At 44.1% G+C, this 16,876-nt stretch overlaps 1 protein-coding gene and 2 long non-coding RNA genes across 6 annotated transcripts; 1 reads left to right on the top strand and 2 right to left on the bottom strand.

Annotated features, from left to right (window-relative positions):
• Window positions 1–708: 708 nt before the first annotated feature.
• Window positions 709–9,744, bottom strand: NME5 (NME/NM23 family member 5). Of its 4 annotated transcripts, none has more exons than XM_064387671.1 (7): window positions 9,628–9,744; window positions 8,601–8,643; window positions 8,333–8,499; window positions 6,281–6,486; window positions 5,815–5,915; window positions 4,687–4,805; window positions 709–2,359 (listed from the first exon to the last, which is right to left on the bottom strand). In XM_064387671.1, exons 3-7 carry the CDS (start codon window positions 8,459–8,461, stop codon window positions 2,273–2,275), a joined length of 642 nt encoding a protein of 213 aa, XP_064243741.1. In that variant the 5' UTR covers window positions 8,462–8,499; window positions 8,601–8,643; window positions 9,628–9,744; the 3' UTR covers window positions 709–2,272. The 4 variants fall into 4 exon arrangements, with proteins under 4 accessions (XP_064243741.1, XP_064243743.1, XP_064243742.1 ...); XM_064387673.1 differs by having other exon boundaries at window positions 9,624–9,732; XM_064387672.1 differs by having other exon boundaries at window positions 8,601–8,677; window positions 9,628–9,709.
• A 2,141-nt stretch (window positions 9,745–11,885) lies between these two features.
• Window positions 11,886–16,765, bottom strand: LOC135280047 (uncharacterized). Its single transcript, XR_010347128.1, has 3 exons — window positions 16,262–16,765; window positions 12,550–12,789; window positions 11,886–11,988 (listed from the first exon to the last, which is right to left on the bottom strand). It is a non-coding gene; the product is annotated as an uncharacterized LOC135280047 (long non-coding RNA).
• LOC135280048 (uncharacterized) lies at window positions 12,784–14,768 on the top strand. The gene is made up of 2 exons (XR_010347129.1): window positions 12,784–14,355; window positions 14,523–14,768. It is a non-coding gene; the product is annotated as an uncharacterized LOC135280048 (long non-coding RNA).
• Window positions 16,766–16,876: the final 111 nt, after the last annotated feature.

Below are 16,876 nucleotides of genomic sequence, written 5' to 3'. Positions count from 1 at the left end.
CCAATAGAACTCAAAAGGCAAGGTAATTAGTTTTTGACTTGACAGAGGGAGAGGACAGGTCACTCGTTCCCACAGAGAATATCTCACCCTGCTGACATCGAATGGGAACACATCTTTCAGTCAATCAGGGCTTTTTCTCCAAAGCTACATTTTCTGTGCTACAGATTTATAACCCTGGCCAAGCCTGTACCACTCTGGGCTAAATAAAAAACCTGAAGTCCATAAGAAATGTAGCAGCACATGGCCCAGCAGCCTCTCTTGTGGTGTCACAGCTCCCCCCACGGGATCAGGCTGCTCAGCCACTCCTCATTCCCGGGACTGACCCTCTGCCCACATCCCTCCCATTAATGCAGGCTCCTCAGGATCTCAGCTGTGACATCTGCTGATCAATACTTGTCCTGTGTGCAGGGACACAGCGAGTCAGGATGGCACCCATGGGATAAAGGCACCTTCTCTCTTTCCACCTTTTCCTTAGGGAAATGGAAGCAAACACCAGTCAGTAAAATTGAAGGTGTTAGCTCCAACATTAGAGAATAATTCCATGATAGATGAACACCTGAATGAGAGTCTGTATTGTGTGGGTGACAAAGGTGACATTTGCAACACCAGCTGCCCTTGTCCTTTCTCCCGCCCCCGGGTAAGGACCCACCTACTCTCATCCAACATAACGCAGCTCTGGCACAAAAGCAAAACTGAAAACTCCAGCAGGAACATTAAGGATGTATTTATTGTCAAACAGTAGCACATCAAAATAAGCACACAAATATCATAGTAACTAACAAAATACAGGGGAATGCCTTGTGAATTCACCGAATTTTAGTTTCTGGCATCTTCAGAAAATCCATTTTTTTATTTGGCTGACAAAAAACCACAAAGCACAACCATCCTGTAATTGGAGAAATCAGACACATATGGGGACAATAATTATAGGCAGAATAAACTGCTTGAAAACAGATCCGTTTACTGTATTTCTAACCACCTCATACTTTTATTCTTCATTATTTGAGGGTTTGAGCTTTCTTTTTTTTCCTTATCTTGGCAGTCCCAAGATTTTTAGGTCTTGGTACTGTAGGGGCCAGTTTCTAAATGTTTATTATCTGGGCTGGCAATAGTGGCTTGTTCCACTGAGAGGATAAACAATTCACTTCAACAAAGTTTGATGTTACAGAAAAATGACTTATGTTTCTCATAATTACACAAATTGGGGAAGCAAGTTTTTTCATGAAACAAATTATGAAATTGCTTGTTTGTTTAGTATTCGTCAAGCATGCTCTTATTTCAGTTATGAAAATTACACTGTTTTCTTCATTATAGCCAGTCAAACCATAAGACACAAAGCTTGAAGTTAACAGCGTAAGTACAGCTCTTTGAAGAAAATTAAAAAGCCCCACATCCCCAAAAAACAGTTTAGTTACTTCATAAAAGGCAATAGCACGGGATTAAGCCATTGCCTGTGGAAGAGCACTCTTGTGAAATTCTTCAACAGAACATACAAAAAGTTTGAGGAAAACAGAAATTTGTGTATGTTTAGGAGCAGGAGAACACAGAAAACACTCTTAAGGTGAGCTGTTCCAATTAAGCACCTTTATTGCAAACAAATGTTGGAAGACAACCTTAGTCCTTGACTAAAATACATCCCGTTATTCATAGTCCCTGAGCCTTTTGCACCAAAATGGGAAAGGTGCATTGAATGTACCTTCAAATAAGTCCTTCGAATTATATTCTGACAAAATACATCAGACTTAAGTGAATCATCTTCAAGGACAACCTTAGCTGGGTGATGTAATCAGCAATTAAAATTCCAAAGTTGCTAATATGCCTCCAGTAATTGTTTTCTACATTATATCCAAGTACCTCCCTTCATAACTGCATTTATGCTAAAAAATTGCTGAAACACAACCCTTGGCTTCGCAAAGCACAGGCCAGGTGGATTTCATTGGGGAATCCACACTGCTGTGAATGATTTTGTTCTCCCACACTGCCAAACTAAGAAAAATGTGGGCAAAAGCAGTAAGTCACACCCACTGACAACACTGTCTTACCACCCAATGGCATAAATTTATTGTGTAATTCTACATTCACTTTGTCAGTAGAGAAGGTACTAGAACCACTGCATCTGGTTAAGTGTAGGGTTATTTATCCCATGAGGACACAAGCAGTTATGACAAATGCATTTACTTTAGACAGTATTGCTTATACAGTCAAAGGACACACCAAAAATGACAATACACATCTATAAATTGGAATGGGTGAGATGGCTTCCACCAAGCTCTCACTGCCAATGCTGTCTCTGAGAGATGCGATATTGCAGCTTAGGTTTATTAGGATTGTGTTCAATCAGCCAGTCAGCAAGCCAAATCTGTGAACAAAAAGAACAAAACATAAATGTTTTCAGCTTTCTGTTGCTTTCTATTAAGTTCATAGAAGAATATTATAAAAGCATAATATATAAATATTATACATAAAAGCATTATTTGAAACCTCTGCTAGAGATATTCTCCTACTGTGCTGCAAAATTCAGCTCTTTTAGAAAGAAATGGACATGCAGATGATGTGGTTTTTAAAAATGTTCTGTTAAATCTTCACAGCCTATACTGCTTTTGAACAATGCACCATGACCTTTAGAAGACAACTTGTCCTGGCAATGTTTATCTTTGTGAAAATATAAGACCATTTGAGCCATACTTCAAATAATTCAGCCAGCTCTGTTTTGGAATGCTGCTGCACAATATGCATGAAACTGCTTAATGAAATATTACTGCTGACAACACTCAGAGATACTTCATCCAGTAATCATTCATTAAGAGTGCCAGCCTTCTGCGCTGAATCACCTTACAGTACCTGAGACGTAAAACCAAATCATGGTTACTTTTTGAAATTCATCTTTTAAGTTTTCCAGCACGCTGCATAAATGAGAATGTGGGCGGCAGGAATGCCTTGAGCCCTAATTCCATCTGCCACTCTGGGCCTGGCCTTAGGCAAATTAACCTTTTGCCTCGATTTCTCCACTTGTAAAGCAAAGTTTTTAACACATCCTTATTTACTTCACAAGGCTGTTGACGACTGGTTTCTGGAATGCTGAGAACAACAAACTTCATAGCACACTGCGAAGAGCTGACAGAACGGCAGACAGGGAAGGTAAGCAACACTCTGCTTTTACTACCACGAATAAAAGGTTTGCAAAGGGAGAGCCAAGCAGAGCACTAGGACAGGTAAAGCAACAGCACAGTCGTAAGAACCCGAGACAGAAATGGAAAACAAACAAAACAGCCCAAAACACAAAACCCCTCAGGAAAACTACTTTAGAAAAAAAGAAATCCTCAAATCATTTGAACCAAATAAATGTATCCTGTCACTTAAGGAACTGGATGAGACAACCTCTGTGCTGACAGCAAGTATTTCTGAGTGCACAGACACTTTCTGATGCCATCTGCAAAAGGAGAGGAAAGAAGAAAAGGATACTGGAAAAAAAAACAACCCAACAGTCTCCCTGTAAGCCACCTAGCAGAAAACAAACTGAAAAGCAATAGGCAATATCTATTTCTGAAGCAGTATAAAATCAGCACTAGTTGCCTTCTGTTACAAGGTCACAGACATTATGGACAACAAAGAAGGTGCAAAGAGAACGTTTTTAGCAAAGCTGCTGACACTGCTTCATACAGCTTTCCTGCAAGCAAGGAAGGAAAGCGTTGCCTCGATTAAGTCACTATTAGATACCTCGTAACTGACTAGAAAACTGTGCTAAGAATGCAGATTAACTGGAAGCCAAAATAAATTAATTAGATACAACATGCAAAAAAAAAAATCAGTATTTAATATAGTAAAGAGAAGACTGAAGGGAAAGAAAATAGGAATACTTTTCAAATATGCAATAGGTTGCTTAAAAAAAAAAAGAGAAAAGATATTACATTGTCTCCAATGTCTTTTGAGGATAGTAAAAGGGGGAAAAAAGGTAATGGGCTTAAAGTTGGAGCCAGGAGATTTAGGCTATCTTTTAGTGAAAGCTTTTAACAAGTATAATTAAGCACTGAAACAGAATGCCTGGGGAGACTGTAGATTCTCCATCATTTGGAGTGCTAAACCACAGGCCAGACACACATTTGTTAGGAACAGATACAACTGGTTTGGCCTTTGGGCAAAGGAGTGGACTCCATCTCTGTTTTCTAGATTTCTATGGTAACAGTGCCAGACACAGATAAAGTAAACAGGTTACAAAGCTGGAATAATCAAGGTACATTAAACATGGCCTCATGTGTATCACACAGCTCATAGGAACACCCCCAAGTGATTTTTAAGGCCCTTTTTTCTGAAAAGTATCCTTTAGAAAAATGCAATATTGATTATAAATGTGATAATGATGCAAATCCACAACTGCCAGCAAGTTGTTGCACAGATTAATTATCTGCACGCTTAAATAAGTACTGGTGTGAATGACTGGAGTTTTAAGAACACAAAGATACATTAACCATGTTTTTGCAGATGTAAGAAAACTGGTTTTGTTTAGGCACTAAAACACACTCTTGTGTCATCTCTAACAAACAAATCAACTTCTTGAAACCGAATGTTAGAGTAGCCAATCAGCTGACAGCTAAAACAGCCCGGCTCTTCACCCACAGAGCCGTTCTGCTAGGAACAGGGAGCTCCTAAAGCAAGTGACTGGGTCCCAGGGCTGCACCCTGCACGTACCATGGGGTCTGCTGGCTTCTCTTTGCACAGGGCAGTGAGCCCTGCCAGCAGCGTGGGCTTCACATACAGGTTCAGGTAATCCCGAGCCCTCTGGCCAGTGGGAACTGGCTCCAAGATTGCTGCAAGGAGAACCACAGGTGTTAGAAAGCAGCCTCTAGAGTGATTTAACCAAACATTCTTTCAAAGGTTGTTTATATGTGAGCTGCTCTTTTCCTTAGTAAGTTAATAGTACATCATGGGTTTTATAGCTTCTCCCACAACAAACTGCAAAGAAACTCCCTAAACTTCTTTACTGTGTCCCTGAGGTAATTTTACTAATTATAGGCTATTATGAAAAGGGAGGAAATCAGATCATCTGGGGAAAACCTGAATCCTCGAAGATTAATTTGGTGCAGAAGAGAAACAGTATATCCCATGTTTAGCACTTTCTTCTTCCAGTGTGGAGCTGGTTTCTGAAGACCCTAAAAATCTCACCCTTAGTCTTGCTCTGATTGTCAGGGTGAGAAGAGACATGGTTTACACAATGGGTAAGGTTTGTAAGGAACTGCAACATCTTTTATTAAACTCACTGATACAGCTGACAAAAAGTATCAGCAGACTTTATTCTAGCAGTTTCACTTGCATCTTTCTGTCAAAGAGCAAATCCTGCTACATTACAAACCAGAGATCCTCTGGCAGCCTTTCCAGGTTCTAAGGCCCTTTTCTCTGGCCCTTAACTTTGGAATGGCACTGTCATGTGAGCCTCCAGCTGCTTCTGAATAGCAATTATTCCGCCTCAATCCAAGGAAAGAGTCAATCTTGTCAAGTCAACCAAGGCTGACTGTGCCAGAAACACCTCCTGGAGTATAACAGCTTCCTGTTTCTCCTCATTTACCAGCTTTGACTGCTCCAGTTACCAGAGCAGAATTTGAAAACTGGAAGCAATCTCTGTAAATACACTGGCTCTTCAGACAGATTTTTGGTAAGCCTTTCATAGCAGAAAATGTCAGCTTACACATAAAGAGACCCACAATCCTGTAAAGCAAACAAACCCAACCTCTCCTCATCAGTTGTATCTGGAGTCAGGGCAGGACAGGGAAGAACTCCATCCTGCCCAGGACTGGCAGTGAACCAACTGCACCATTTTACCTTCTGGAAATATGAATCGAATTTCCTTCTCTGCTGAGGAGATGCTGAGACTGCCGTGGAGCCCATTCCTCAGCTCATCAGTCCCAAAGAGTGCTCTTAAGCTGAAAACAAGGGAAATAACTGCTTGGAGGGCAACTGCAAATCCCTTCCAAGTCTCTGCAGCCTGAGAGCACAGAAAAGCAATAGATATGGACTAATTAACAAGACACTGGTTTGCTTTTGTTTTAAACATAACAAGTAGCTACCTAAAACTTAATGTTCATACACTCAGCATTCCCCATAAAATAGATGAACTTTGCATACTAAAAACCAGCAGTGAAAAGCTGTTGCACAAAACTGAAGAGATAAGAAGCCTGTGTCTGTACTGTACAAACAAATTATGAAAAAAAAGGAATTCTGGTCTCAATCCAAAGAATGACAAAATAATCCTACTGACTTGTCCAAGGCCTGTCAGTGAGTTAGTTACCTGGAAGGGTGAGTTATCCTAGCTCTCAGGCTGTTGGATGGTCCCAGCAATTCCTTCCAGTAAGAGACTGCACAATTTCTAGCAAGAACCATAGCAACTATAGGACCAGAACTCATATAGGCTGTTAAATTAGGAAAAAACACTTTTCCAAATTGTTCTGCATAGAAGTTGCTACATTGCTCTGGGCTTAACTGGAGCTTCCTTTTCTATAAAATGCAGAAGAAAAAAAAAAGATAATTAAAATGGCTTGCTACATTGAAACAGGTTAGAGCATTAAAGGCAGAATATCCTCTCCTGCAGTCGTATCTTCAAATGCAGAACACAGGGTAACTTCTGAAATTCCTCTGGTTCAGCCAGATAGGATCCTCTTCTAGACTGAGAGTAACAAAGAGCAAAAGTTTTCCAAGTTAATTAAAGAAACAGCCCATTTGAGTAAGATGTGATTTTAGCCCAGGCAAACTTCAGCAATTTCTAGCTGCCAGATGACAGAGCACTGTACAGGAGAAGTGAAGAGCATTACAAGGGCAGTATTTTATTACTCAGCTGCTACAGCATAATGTTCTACTTTTAAACAAGTTTCTCTCCAGCCCACACTGTTAATTACGCAATTGTTCTATTTTTCATTCAGTGCTTTGTGACTCTCCCAATAGCTGCCTAACCTGCAGGTGGCCAGGATCAGGACAACTTTGGGAAGTTATCAGAAACCACAGCCAAGAAAAAAAATTTAAAGTACATTCTTCGAGCTCAAACTTGTATAACATGAGAGTTCCACATACTCAAGAGTCCTAATAATTTTGGTGTCAAAAGTCACTGCAGACATCAGAAGACTCTACTAACACAATGCAATTAAATAAATAAATAATGTGTTTTATCTCATCTTCTGATACGTATTGAATCAACAGAAACATGGAATGGTTTGCATTGAAAGGTGTCTTAAAAATCATCTTGTTTCAAACCCCCTGCCACAGACTGGGACACCTTCCACTAGACCAGGTTGCTCAAACCCCAAACCTGGTCTTGGACACTTCCAGGGATGGAGCAGCCATAGCTTGTCTGGGCAGTCTGTGCCAGGGCCTCACCACCCTCATGGGGAAGAATTTCTTCCCAATATCCCATCTAAGCCTGCCCTCTGGCAGTAGGATGCCATTCTCCGTTGTCCCACCACTCCGTGGCCTTGTCCAAAGTCCCTCTCCAGTTCTCTGGAGCTCCTTCAGGCACTGGAAGGGGCTCTCAGGTCCCCCTGGTGCCTTTTCTTCTACAGGATGAACAAGCACAGCTCTCCCAGCCTGCCTCCGGAGCAGGGGGGCTCCAGCCCAGGGGAGCATCCTCATGACCTCTTCTGGAGTAGCTCCAAGAGATCCATAAAGAAATATATATTAAAAATATATATTTATTAATATAAATAAATATTAAAACATAAATAAAACAACCAGAAAGGTTACGGAGGAAGCGAAAAACACGAAACAAAACGAGACTTTGCGGGCAGGAGGCGGAGGGGCCCGGCCGCCCACAGGCGCGAGGGCGCAGCGCCCCCCAGCGGCCGCCCGGCCGGGCACTTTGAATATTCATGAGCTCATTTCAATATTCACAAAAGCTATTTTCCGTAAAAACAATGGAAACAAAAAATTAGTGAGGCTGCAACTGGCCAGCTATCGAATTCAATTAATTCTCTAATATCTATTATATCACTAATATCTTCAATTAATGATCTAATATCTAACTTGCACACTGCACAAAATCTTGTGAGATCTGAATGACACACTCTCCAAAGAGCTGCCTTGGAAAGCTCACACATCTGCTCCATACATTTGCTGAATTTGAGTTTATTAATAAAGTCTGTGTTTTCCTGTGGTCAGCGAAATAGTTGGTCTGCTCTGTTCCATCCCATGCACCAAAAAGCATCTCCTCACAGAATCTGGCAGCAATGTTAAATGACATGAAGAACATGAATCAATTTTTGGACACACAAGCTTTTAGTTACTGGCTTGATTGCTGGAAGTTTTTTTCTGACTGATAAACTACGGCTATTTTCTCTGGAGCACAGCCTGTTACCTGAATGATGTGGAATCCTGACCGGAGAATGAGATCCTCTATTTCTTCTTCTTTATTAATGACATCTGGTTTGATGATAGCCAGAGTTCTTTCCACATAAATCTGAGGTTCAGGCATTAAGACTTCCATCCTGGCTTCTAAATTAGAATTCACTTGCCCCTTTCGTACTGCAATGACACCAGCACATGACATTTGGAATCTGTCTACTGCACAGTCACCTATGGTGACACTCACCACGAACCCCAGGAACAGAGAGGGTCACACCCACCTCACAAAATCCACGTGAGATCTTCTCTGCACGTGCTACCACTCTGTAGTTCACATTCCCATTTTCAGTGCAGAGGCATTTTGTGGAAAGTAAGGCCAAAATTTAATGTTGTTATTCACAAAGTGTATGAAGAGAGAGAGGCATTATCCCACACCCTGATGTGGGCTCCCTGTGCTCCTACACCCTCCATCCACCATGGGCTCCTTCAAACCCCAAATCTGTATCCTCACATGAGGACTGTGGGTGGGACTAATGACTTGGAGCTGGTCCACCGTAAGCCTTGGGGTAATTTCTCAATGGTTATTTAATTTCTGCATTTATGGGCTCCAGACAAAGTGCTGTTTTTCTGACTGAGCAGACACACTGGCAATTGTGCTGTGAGTGGTGGAACCAGTGAGGGGGTTTCTGACAGACCTATCTCTATTTGTAACCTTCTTTTTCATCACGGAATGGTTTGGGTTGGGAGGGACCCTGAAGACCATCCAGTTCCACCCTGCTATGGGCAGGGACACCTTCCACCATCCCAGGTTGCTCCAAGCCCCATCCAACCTGGCCTTGAGCACTTCCACGGATGCAGCAGCCACAGCCACACTGGACAGTATGTGCCAGGGCCTCACCGCCCTCAAAGTCAAGAACTGCTTCCCAGTATCCCACCTAACCCTGCCCTCTGTCAATGGGAAGCCATTCCCCCTCTCCCTGTCCTTGCCCAAGTCCCTCTCCATCTCTTTTGGAGCCCCTTTAGGCACTGGGAGGGGGTCGAAGGTTTCCATGAAACTTTCTCTTCTCCAGGCTAAACACCCTCAGCTCTCTCAACATTTAGAGAGAACTGCGAGCGCAGGACGCTGCGGGGGATCCTGACAGAGCCTCAGAGAACCCCACACAACAGCACCTGCAGCCCTTCCCTCGCCCGCTGCCCGCCGTGTCCCCCCGCTCCCTGGCTCTCTCAATCCGCCCTGCACCAGACACGCAGGCCCTGCCTGGCTGCTCCCTGCTGCAAAGTCCGCTTGTAACCCCCAAATGCACCTGCCTTGGGGCCCGGCCAGGCTCTGCAATCCCGGCCTCCGGGGCTCCGCCGGACCCGCCGCCGTTGCCGGGCGATGGCGGGGCCGGCCCCGGGCACAAGATGGCGCCCGCGGGCCTCGGCGGGGCGGGACGAAGATGGCGGCCGGGAGCGGCGCGGTGATGGCGGCGGAGGCGGAGCACGCCTCAGGGTCGGGAGCGCCGCGGGCTCCGCGCACACCACGGGAGACCATGGCTGCCCTGACATGGGCTCCGTGTGTGGTGTGGGTGTAAAGAGCGGAGTGGCGTGATCTCCGGGGCGCATCTCAAAATCCTCATTCCTCCCTGACAACAAAAGCTTTATGTCGGTTTCACCTCACGCTCAGAACTGCTGAGGGAGCCACGCGCTCACAACAAACGCTCATGAAGAGACGTGGCGCGATTTATTGGCGGGGAAAAAATAAAGGAAAAGCCAGCAGCCGTTGCAGGTCATTTGTCAGCGTTTGTGGCAGGTTTCCTGCGGACGCGCCTCAGCGGCAGCGGCGGGGCGGGAGCTGCACTGCCCTGAGGCACAGCTCTCTAATGGTGGCTCTCAGCTCTGCGAGCGGCTTACAGCGGTTACCGGTGCCACTTCAGTTTAACACAAAGAGGTGTAACGAATAGGAAACCTTCACCGTTTTGTGCATTAAGCCATCATGAGCTGGGCATTAAGCAGAGCTGGGGAGCCGCGTTCTCTGGGGATTTTCCCCAAATTTTACCTCCGCGGCGCCAATGCGTTTGCTCCCCACACATCCCCTATCTCCCCGGCTCTCCGGGGCAGCCGGCCGGCAGGAATTGGCTGTGCAGCAGCCACTGTCCCCCCACCGTGACGCTCAGGCGCGGGTGCCCCGGTGTCACTCCCGTCCTTGTTTACCGGCGCTCCCGGATGGAGCCGGGCCAGCTGGCCCCGCTATCGGGGCGTGGGCCGGTGAGCGGCCCCGATAACTGCGGCGCTGCCTCCGCCGCCCCGCTGCCCGTCCCCTCCGCACCGTGCTCTCATGAAACTGCGGTCCGAGGTGCTGCAACACCTGGGGCTCGCGGCTGAGTTCAGCCAAAACTGGGCATTGCACTCAGACCCCTGAGGTGACACTGACAAGGGGAAAGAAGGAAAACACAAGTGTGCAGGTCTTAAATTTTAATGGTATCAGAGTGGAAAAAGGCAAAGGAGGAAAGACAAAAAATCCCCTAGGATTTGGAGCCAGAGGTGCTGGCCCTATGTGCCCTGGTTAGGTGAGGAATAGCAAATTTACAGGAAAAGCTGGTTTTAGTGTAAGAAAAACCCATTTTGCCTGAATCCTTTTCATGAGTAATGTGAATAATATAAATATAGAAATAAGAAATAAAAATATGCAGTTATTTCCTTGCAGCCAACTTGAAATATATTTAAAAACTGAAGACTGACATTGTATTCATATACCTTAAAAAGTAAAGGTTCCAAGTACACAAGACAAATTCAGATACAGGCTTTCCTTCACCAACACAGGCACATGACATTTTTTCTTTAACCCTATCCAATATTTAATTTGAAGACATTGTAAACACTGCAATTTCACAGAGATAACGGATAAACATGTTTTATTTTTTAAGAAATGCTGATAGAAAGAGTCCACCAGTTTTTTAGTTTAGTTCAGAGTTAATACAGCAAGTCATTTCTTTTCCAAGTCAATGAGCACAAGTCTGACAGCCCTTGCTTAAATTTAGCAGTTCAAAGGCTTCCTGTGCCTGCATGAACACTTCAGAATTATTATTACATAAGAAATGTTGAATTTAATATGTGTGTTTCACTGTGAAGGTGGTTCTCTTGCAGTTTCTTTGCCGTGTGCATTTTTATTTTAACCACCCAGGGCAGGAACCCCGAAGCCGCGTGCAGCGCAGCCCGAGGCTGGGGTTCGGGAGCAGGGCCCTGCACAGCTCCCTGCCCACCCGCTCCTCGGGCTGTGCCACAATTCCTCCCTGTTTCCAGAAGCATTTCTGGAGGGCGGGGATGGTCTAATTTTAGTGCGGGGAGAATCCTCCTCTCTCCAATGAGCGAGCGGCTGCATCTGGAGCTGCAGCCAATTACCCGGGTTTCCTCCTGCTGCACTTCCCACGATGGTTTAATAATGCAGAAGCACAAATTTAAAGTGGCCCCACACGTTAAGAGAAAATAACATCATGTGCTCCCTAACAAAGCTGTTCAACAGTAGTAGAATCTCCAAGGTTTCTCTCAAGCATTGGATTCCATAAACCTGACCTTAAAACAACGTGTTAATATCATTATATTTATTTTTACAGAACTTGAAATAATATTTCTGATAACTAAAAGGCTGGTGCAAAGCATCTTCCGTAACTTCTGTAGGCCAGGGATGTGCTTTTAGGAAAAGAAACAAAACAAAAAAGGAAAATTATAACTACAGTGCAATGAACAACTGGGATTCTGAACACTTCTCAGGGCATAGCCTGGCTGCTGTATCTTATCTGTTAAGCGGTTTAACAAACCTTAGTTGTCTCATTTATTTTTAGCTGGCATGGAATATACCACCAAAAGGTTGTGGCTGCAGGTGCATTTACATCCCAGCAACACCAGATAAGTAACATTTTAAGGAAAAATATTATTTAAGAGCTTTGCCCTGTGATAGTGCAAAAACTAATGTCTTGCAGACTGTTAAAAAGGAAAGAAAAACAGAATTATAAAAATAAGAGAAGAAAAGCTAAACAAGTAATACCAACTAGTAAAACTGATTAAAAATGAAGCTTGCGCATCTTTCAGCTTTGTTTGCATTTTGACGTTAAGTAGAGAAAAATGTTTTTGCTCCAGCAGCTATGTTCTAACGATACCTTACCACACATACAACTTCCATCCACCATGGGCTCTTTTTCCTTTATTTCTTTTCATGATGAGCTGCCATACCTACTCACAGCACCAGCTTACCTTCACTGCTTGCTCCACCCATGCATGCTCTTGCAGTGCAGAGTGACGGAAATCCTGTGATCAAGGCAACTTCCTCTCCCACACGCCTGCTCTCCTCGATTTCTGCCTTCTCACAACTAAACAATTCTCCTTCTGCTGCTCATCTGCACGCTTGTAATCCCAGTGAGCTTTTCATTGCTGCTGCTTAACCCTTGTCAAGCCTTCCTGTCTGTTTTCCTCTACTTGTTATCCCACCATTTTCTGTACAAATAAAAGTGATAAAATATTCTCTTCATGCTTCCTCTGTCTACAAGTCTCTAAGTGGCAGTAACAAAAAGCTTATCAACATGTCTTCTGTAACTCCATCACTTGCCCTGATAACTTCACCCCATTTCATTTCCTGATCTTCCCAACACTCACTCTTTCATTTGTTCACAGCTTTAGTCATTCAGTCTGCTCTGATTCCTAGCACCCACAGAGATATGCTTGTCTCTTTTATAATTTAAAAAACATGAAAAAAAGTGCCTTTGGTATAAGTGCCTTCTTGCCACCTCATAGGTTCTTCCAGTCACATCTCTTTGTTTCTTGTTGGGTTCTACCCAAAATGCCCATCAAAGTTGGTTTTGCTTCCTCTTATCTGAAAGCTTCTCAAACCATTTTAAGCCAATCCCAATCTCTTGTTGGCCCTTCAGTCACATTTAGCATATCTAGCTCATGTCTCAGCTTAGTTTTTCCTCACTTTTCACTTCTCCAGTCACTGTTTCTTCATGGTTTCCCAGTCCCTTCTTCCCCTGTGTTTCTTTCCTTTTCCTGCAGGAGCATTGGTGAGCACTGTCCTTGACTCTCCTCCCTTCCCTCCAAGCTCACTGTACCTTTTGTTTCACTCTCTAAAGACATCTCCTGTTTGCTGGCAGCCCTACAACTGAACCCCACTGCTGCCCTTTCAGACAAACACCTTCCTGCTTTATCCCACCTTGTGGCTCAGGATGAGCTCCTGCTGAACGCCTGCAGAGGCTGGGGCTGACAACTGACTTCCTGTAAAGCTCCTCCTCATCTATATACAGACATTCTACATAAATACTGCATATAGGTATCAGGCTTTCACCTAAACTTTAGAGCAGAAACACTTGCATATGTTTGCTGCTTCATTGTTCTAGACAATGTTTAACCTAATGCTTGCTTGGATTATCCCTGAGGCCACCAAGCTCAGAGACAAGTTGTCACTGTGGTCCTACCACAATGAAGAAATGAATGTATGAATAAACCAATAAAAATATTTTATCTAACAAATTAAAAGAGGCAATTGGTTAAATAAGGCTTTTTTAAAACTATATTGTCAATTCCTCCTTAAAGACATCTTCTATTCATCTTAATTCCATGTACCATAAGGAATCCTTTTTGCCATACTTATTTGGGCCATTACATTCAGTCCCAGCATTAAAATATATGGGATTACTTGCATAGTTGTTATTATTATTAATAAAATGTATTTAATTATGCTGTGCATAAAGACTAACTCAGACAGAAGTTTCCTATAATGTGGTGTTTGGTGTAGAGTAGGCAGTCTGTGACCTGAGATGCTTACAATCAATTTAGACAAGACAGGCATAGGATGTGGGAAACAGAGAAATTACACTAAGTTTTAAGGCAGTGGATGATATGTTGTTTCTTTTTTTTTTTTCTTTTTTAGAAGAGAAGCTAGAAAAATCAACAGAAGAGAAATAATGAGGAAATGGAGGATGACCAAGAGAAAGAAGGAAATAATGAAGATGGGCATGGGACAAAACCCATATTAACAGACAGCAAAGGCAGGGCTTGGCATAAACTGTAAGTTTGATAAAACAGCAGAATTAGACCCAAGATCAGAAGGCCCATATGCAAGTAAAATCCAGTGGAATTTCAGTCAACACCATGAGTAAACATAGCAATTACAGGATTAAAAAATAGCAAACAATGATAGGTTTTTTTTTGTTTTGTTTTTTTTTTTTCCTCAGCAGTAAATGTGTCATATAGGGAGAATTACCACCCAAGAAGGTATGTGTGTACTTTTCTTTGATTAACCACAGTCTTTGAGTGGGGAGTGAAAAGCAAGACGAAAACCCAAGTCACAGCCCAGAGGAATTCTTTAAAATTACCTGTGGCATGATGGGGCCTGGTGAGACAAAAAATAATCACAACGACCCATATGCTCAAATTTCTCAGTCCTTGATGTCTAGATGCATAAAGAATGACTTTGTTAGCTGGGCCAGTCACAGTCTCAAACCAGGCTGCTTAGGCAGTTTACAACCACATGGTTATCCTGCTCTTGGAAATGGCACATAAAAGGGCCCCAAAAGGGAACCTCAGAGAGCTCTGCCAGCTGCTTGGAATTGCCAGGGTGGGAGACTGAGAGGGACCTGACCAGGAGAAATGGGCAGCTGGAAATGAGCATGGCTTTAAAGAAAGCACTGTTATTCAGAAACAGGAAAACACCTGACAAAGTGCCAGTGGTAGGGAAGGACGAGACAGGTTGAGCAAAGCAAAAAAGAGAACTGGAGAAATAAAAAGAGAAGAGAAAGGAAAGGGAAATATATGTAGAAGTCCCAATGAGATGACACGTTCTTAGCAAGACTTGATGAAATACAAAGCAGATGTTATGGGCAGTGAATCTTGCAAGAAAATGAAGTTATAAATATATAATCCAGAGCACTCAGGTTATACCCATCAGCTGAGCCTGACAGACCCATGCCAAAGTGTTGCAAATTTCAGTTTACTCTCAGGTTCTGCTCTGTAAACTTGTAATTTCAGCACAGATGCATTTCTGCAGTCACCTGCCACAGCTGCATGCACAAAAGGCTGCAAAAAGAAGGTGGGCAGGAGCCAGGGCAGTGGCAATCACCACTTCAGCCGTGCAGCCTCAGCGTGCCCTGGCTCCCCGTGACTCAAACAAAGGTGTGGTGCTGTCCCACTAGGCAGGCTGTCAGCACAGGCTCAGGGAATGCACTCAGCTGACAGACAGATGGCTGTAATCACAAACCACATCTTTTTGGTACAGACCTGAGGGGTTTAAAATCTAAGCCAAAGCTGCTTGAAAAATCACAAGAAGCTCCCTTGCTGGATGTGGGGTAAGCTCCTCTGACATAGTATCATTTATGGTATCTTATAAAAAAATTATTTGCTTCTAACATTCTATTAAAATTTCAATACAAGAAAACAATATAAAAATATATTCTCATAAAGATGAGCATCTGTATCAGCCAACATCTACAACCTCTCCTGAGGACATTACCACTTTCAAGTGTACTGTCCCTGCTCTCTCCACTATCTTTACTGCCCTGACCTCATAGAATGTTTTTTTACAAAGTTCAGCCTAAAGTTGTGGTTGAGAGTTTGTGTATAGCATACCTTACCCTGGCTACTGACAGGCATCCCTATGCTGAGACAGGCATCCCTAAAGATGAATTCTGATCTACTGTATTTAGGATAAAAAGTGTTCTAAAAGCAGCTCATCTGAAGCTTCGTGATCCAGACCAGATCATTTAAAATGTTTCTCCACTGGTTCAATTCACAAATGGCTGTGGGCACTCCTGAGTTTTAACAGCAGATTAAAATTGAGCCACAAGCCGTATTTGACAGAGGGTGGAGCATTAACGTGTGCACGCATTACTGCACTAAGTTAGGTAGTAATTGTTACTTCGTGCCCACAAGCAAAGGGCTTAACTTTCAGTTTTATTTAAAGACGTGTAAGCTTTACCTGTACATCTAGAAGGCAAAATCTGCCCCTTTGGCATGGACAAACACGACATTAGGAGCTGTGTGCCGTAAAACATTTTCTGGTTACAGGGAGCAGTTGCCTTCTGGACTCCTCACCAACTAGGCTGACATATCCTTGGGCAAAAGGAATTGAGGCCCGCGCACGTGCTCAGCGCTCCAGCCCCGAGTTATGTAATACCCAAATCTAAGTTTAAGAACAACAAACTCCGGCCCCTCTCGGTTGCAAAACCAGCAGAGCTGGAAACATTAAGCAAACCTCTCGCCCTGGAGTAACTGACTCAGCGCCCGCAACACACCCCGGGCTAACCCAGGGCGGCACTGCGAGCGGGGCACGGCGCCCCGGCCGCAGCCGGAGCCTCCCTGAGGAGCCCGCGGGCCCGGCTCCCCGCGGCCGCACCGCCACCGAGCTGGGAGCGCGGCCCCGATCCCGATCCCGATCCCGATCCCGATCCCGATCCCGATCCCGATCCCGATCCCGATCCCGATCCCGATCCCGATCCCGATCCCGCCGGCAGCTCCCGGGCCCGCCTCGCCCGCCTCTCCCCGCGCGGCCCCGCCCGCCCCGGCAGTGCAGCCAGCAGCGAGCGCAGAACCC

This window comes from Passer domesticus, chromosome 13 (assembly GCF_036417665.1).
Source record: "Passer domesticus isolate bPasDom1 chromosome 13, bPasDom1.hap1, whole genome shotgun sequence".
Classification (NCBI taxonomy): domain Eukaryota; kingdom Metazoa; phylum Chordata; class Aves; order Passeriformes; family Passeridae; genus Passer; species Passer domesticus.
The sequence above is the reverse complement of the archived record's forward strand: the minus strand, read 5'-3'. Positions and strand labels throughout refer to the sequence as shown.

Coding starts and splice junctions, on each gene's coding strand:
- NME5 (XM_064387671.1), bottom strand. CDS start 8,461: ATGGAAGTCTTAATGCCTGAACCTCAGATTTATGTGGAAAGAACTCTG. Junction 6,487..8,332: donor CAGGATTCCACATCATTCAG/GTAACAGGCTGT, acceptor TGCATTTTATAG/AAAAGGAAGCTCCAGTTAAG. Junction 4,806..5,814: donor TCGATTCATATTTCCAGAAG/GTAAAATGGTGC, acceptor TTCTCCTTGCAG/CAATCTTGGAGCCAGTTCCC.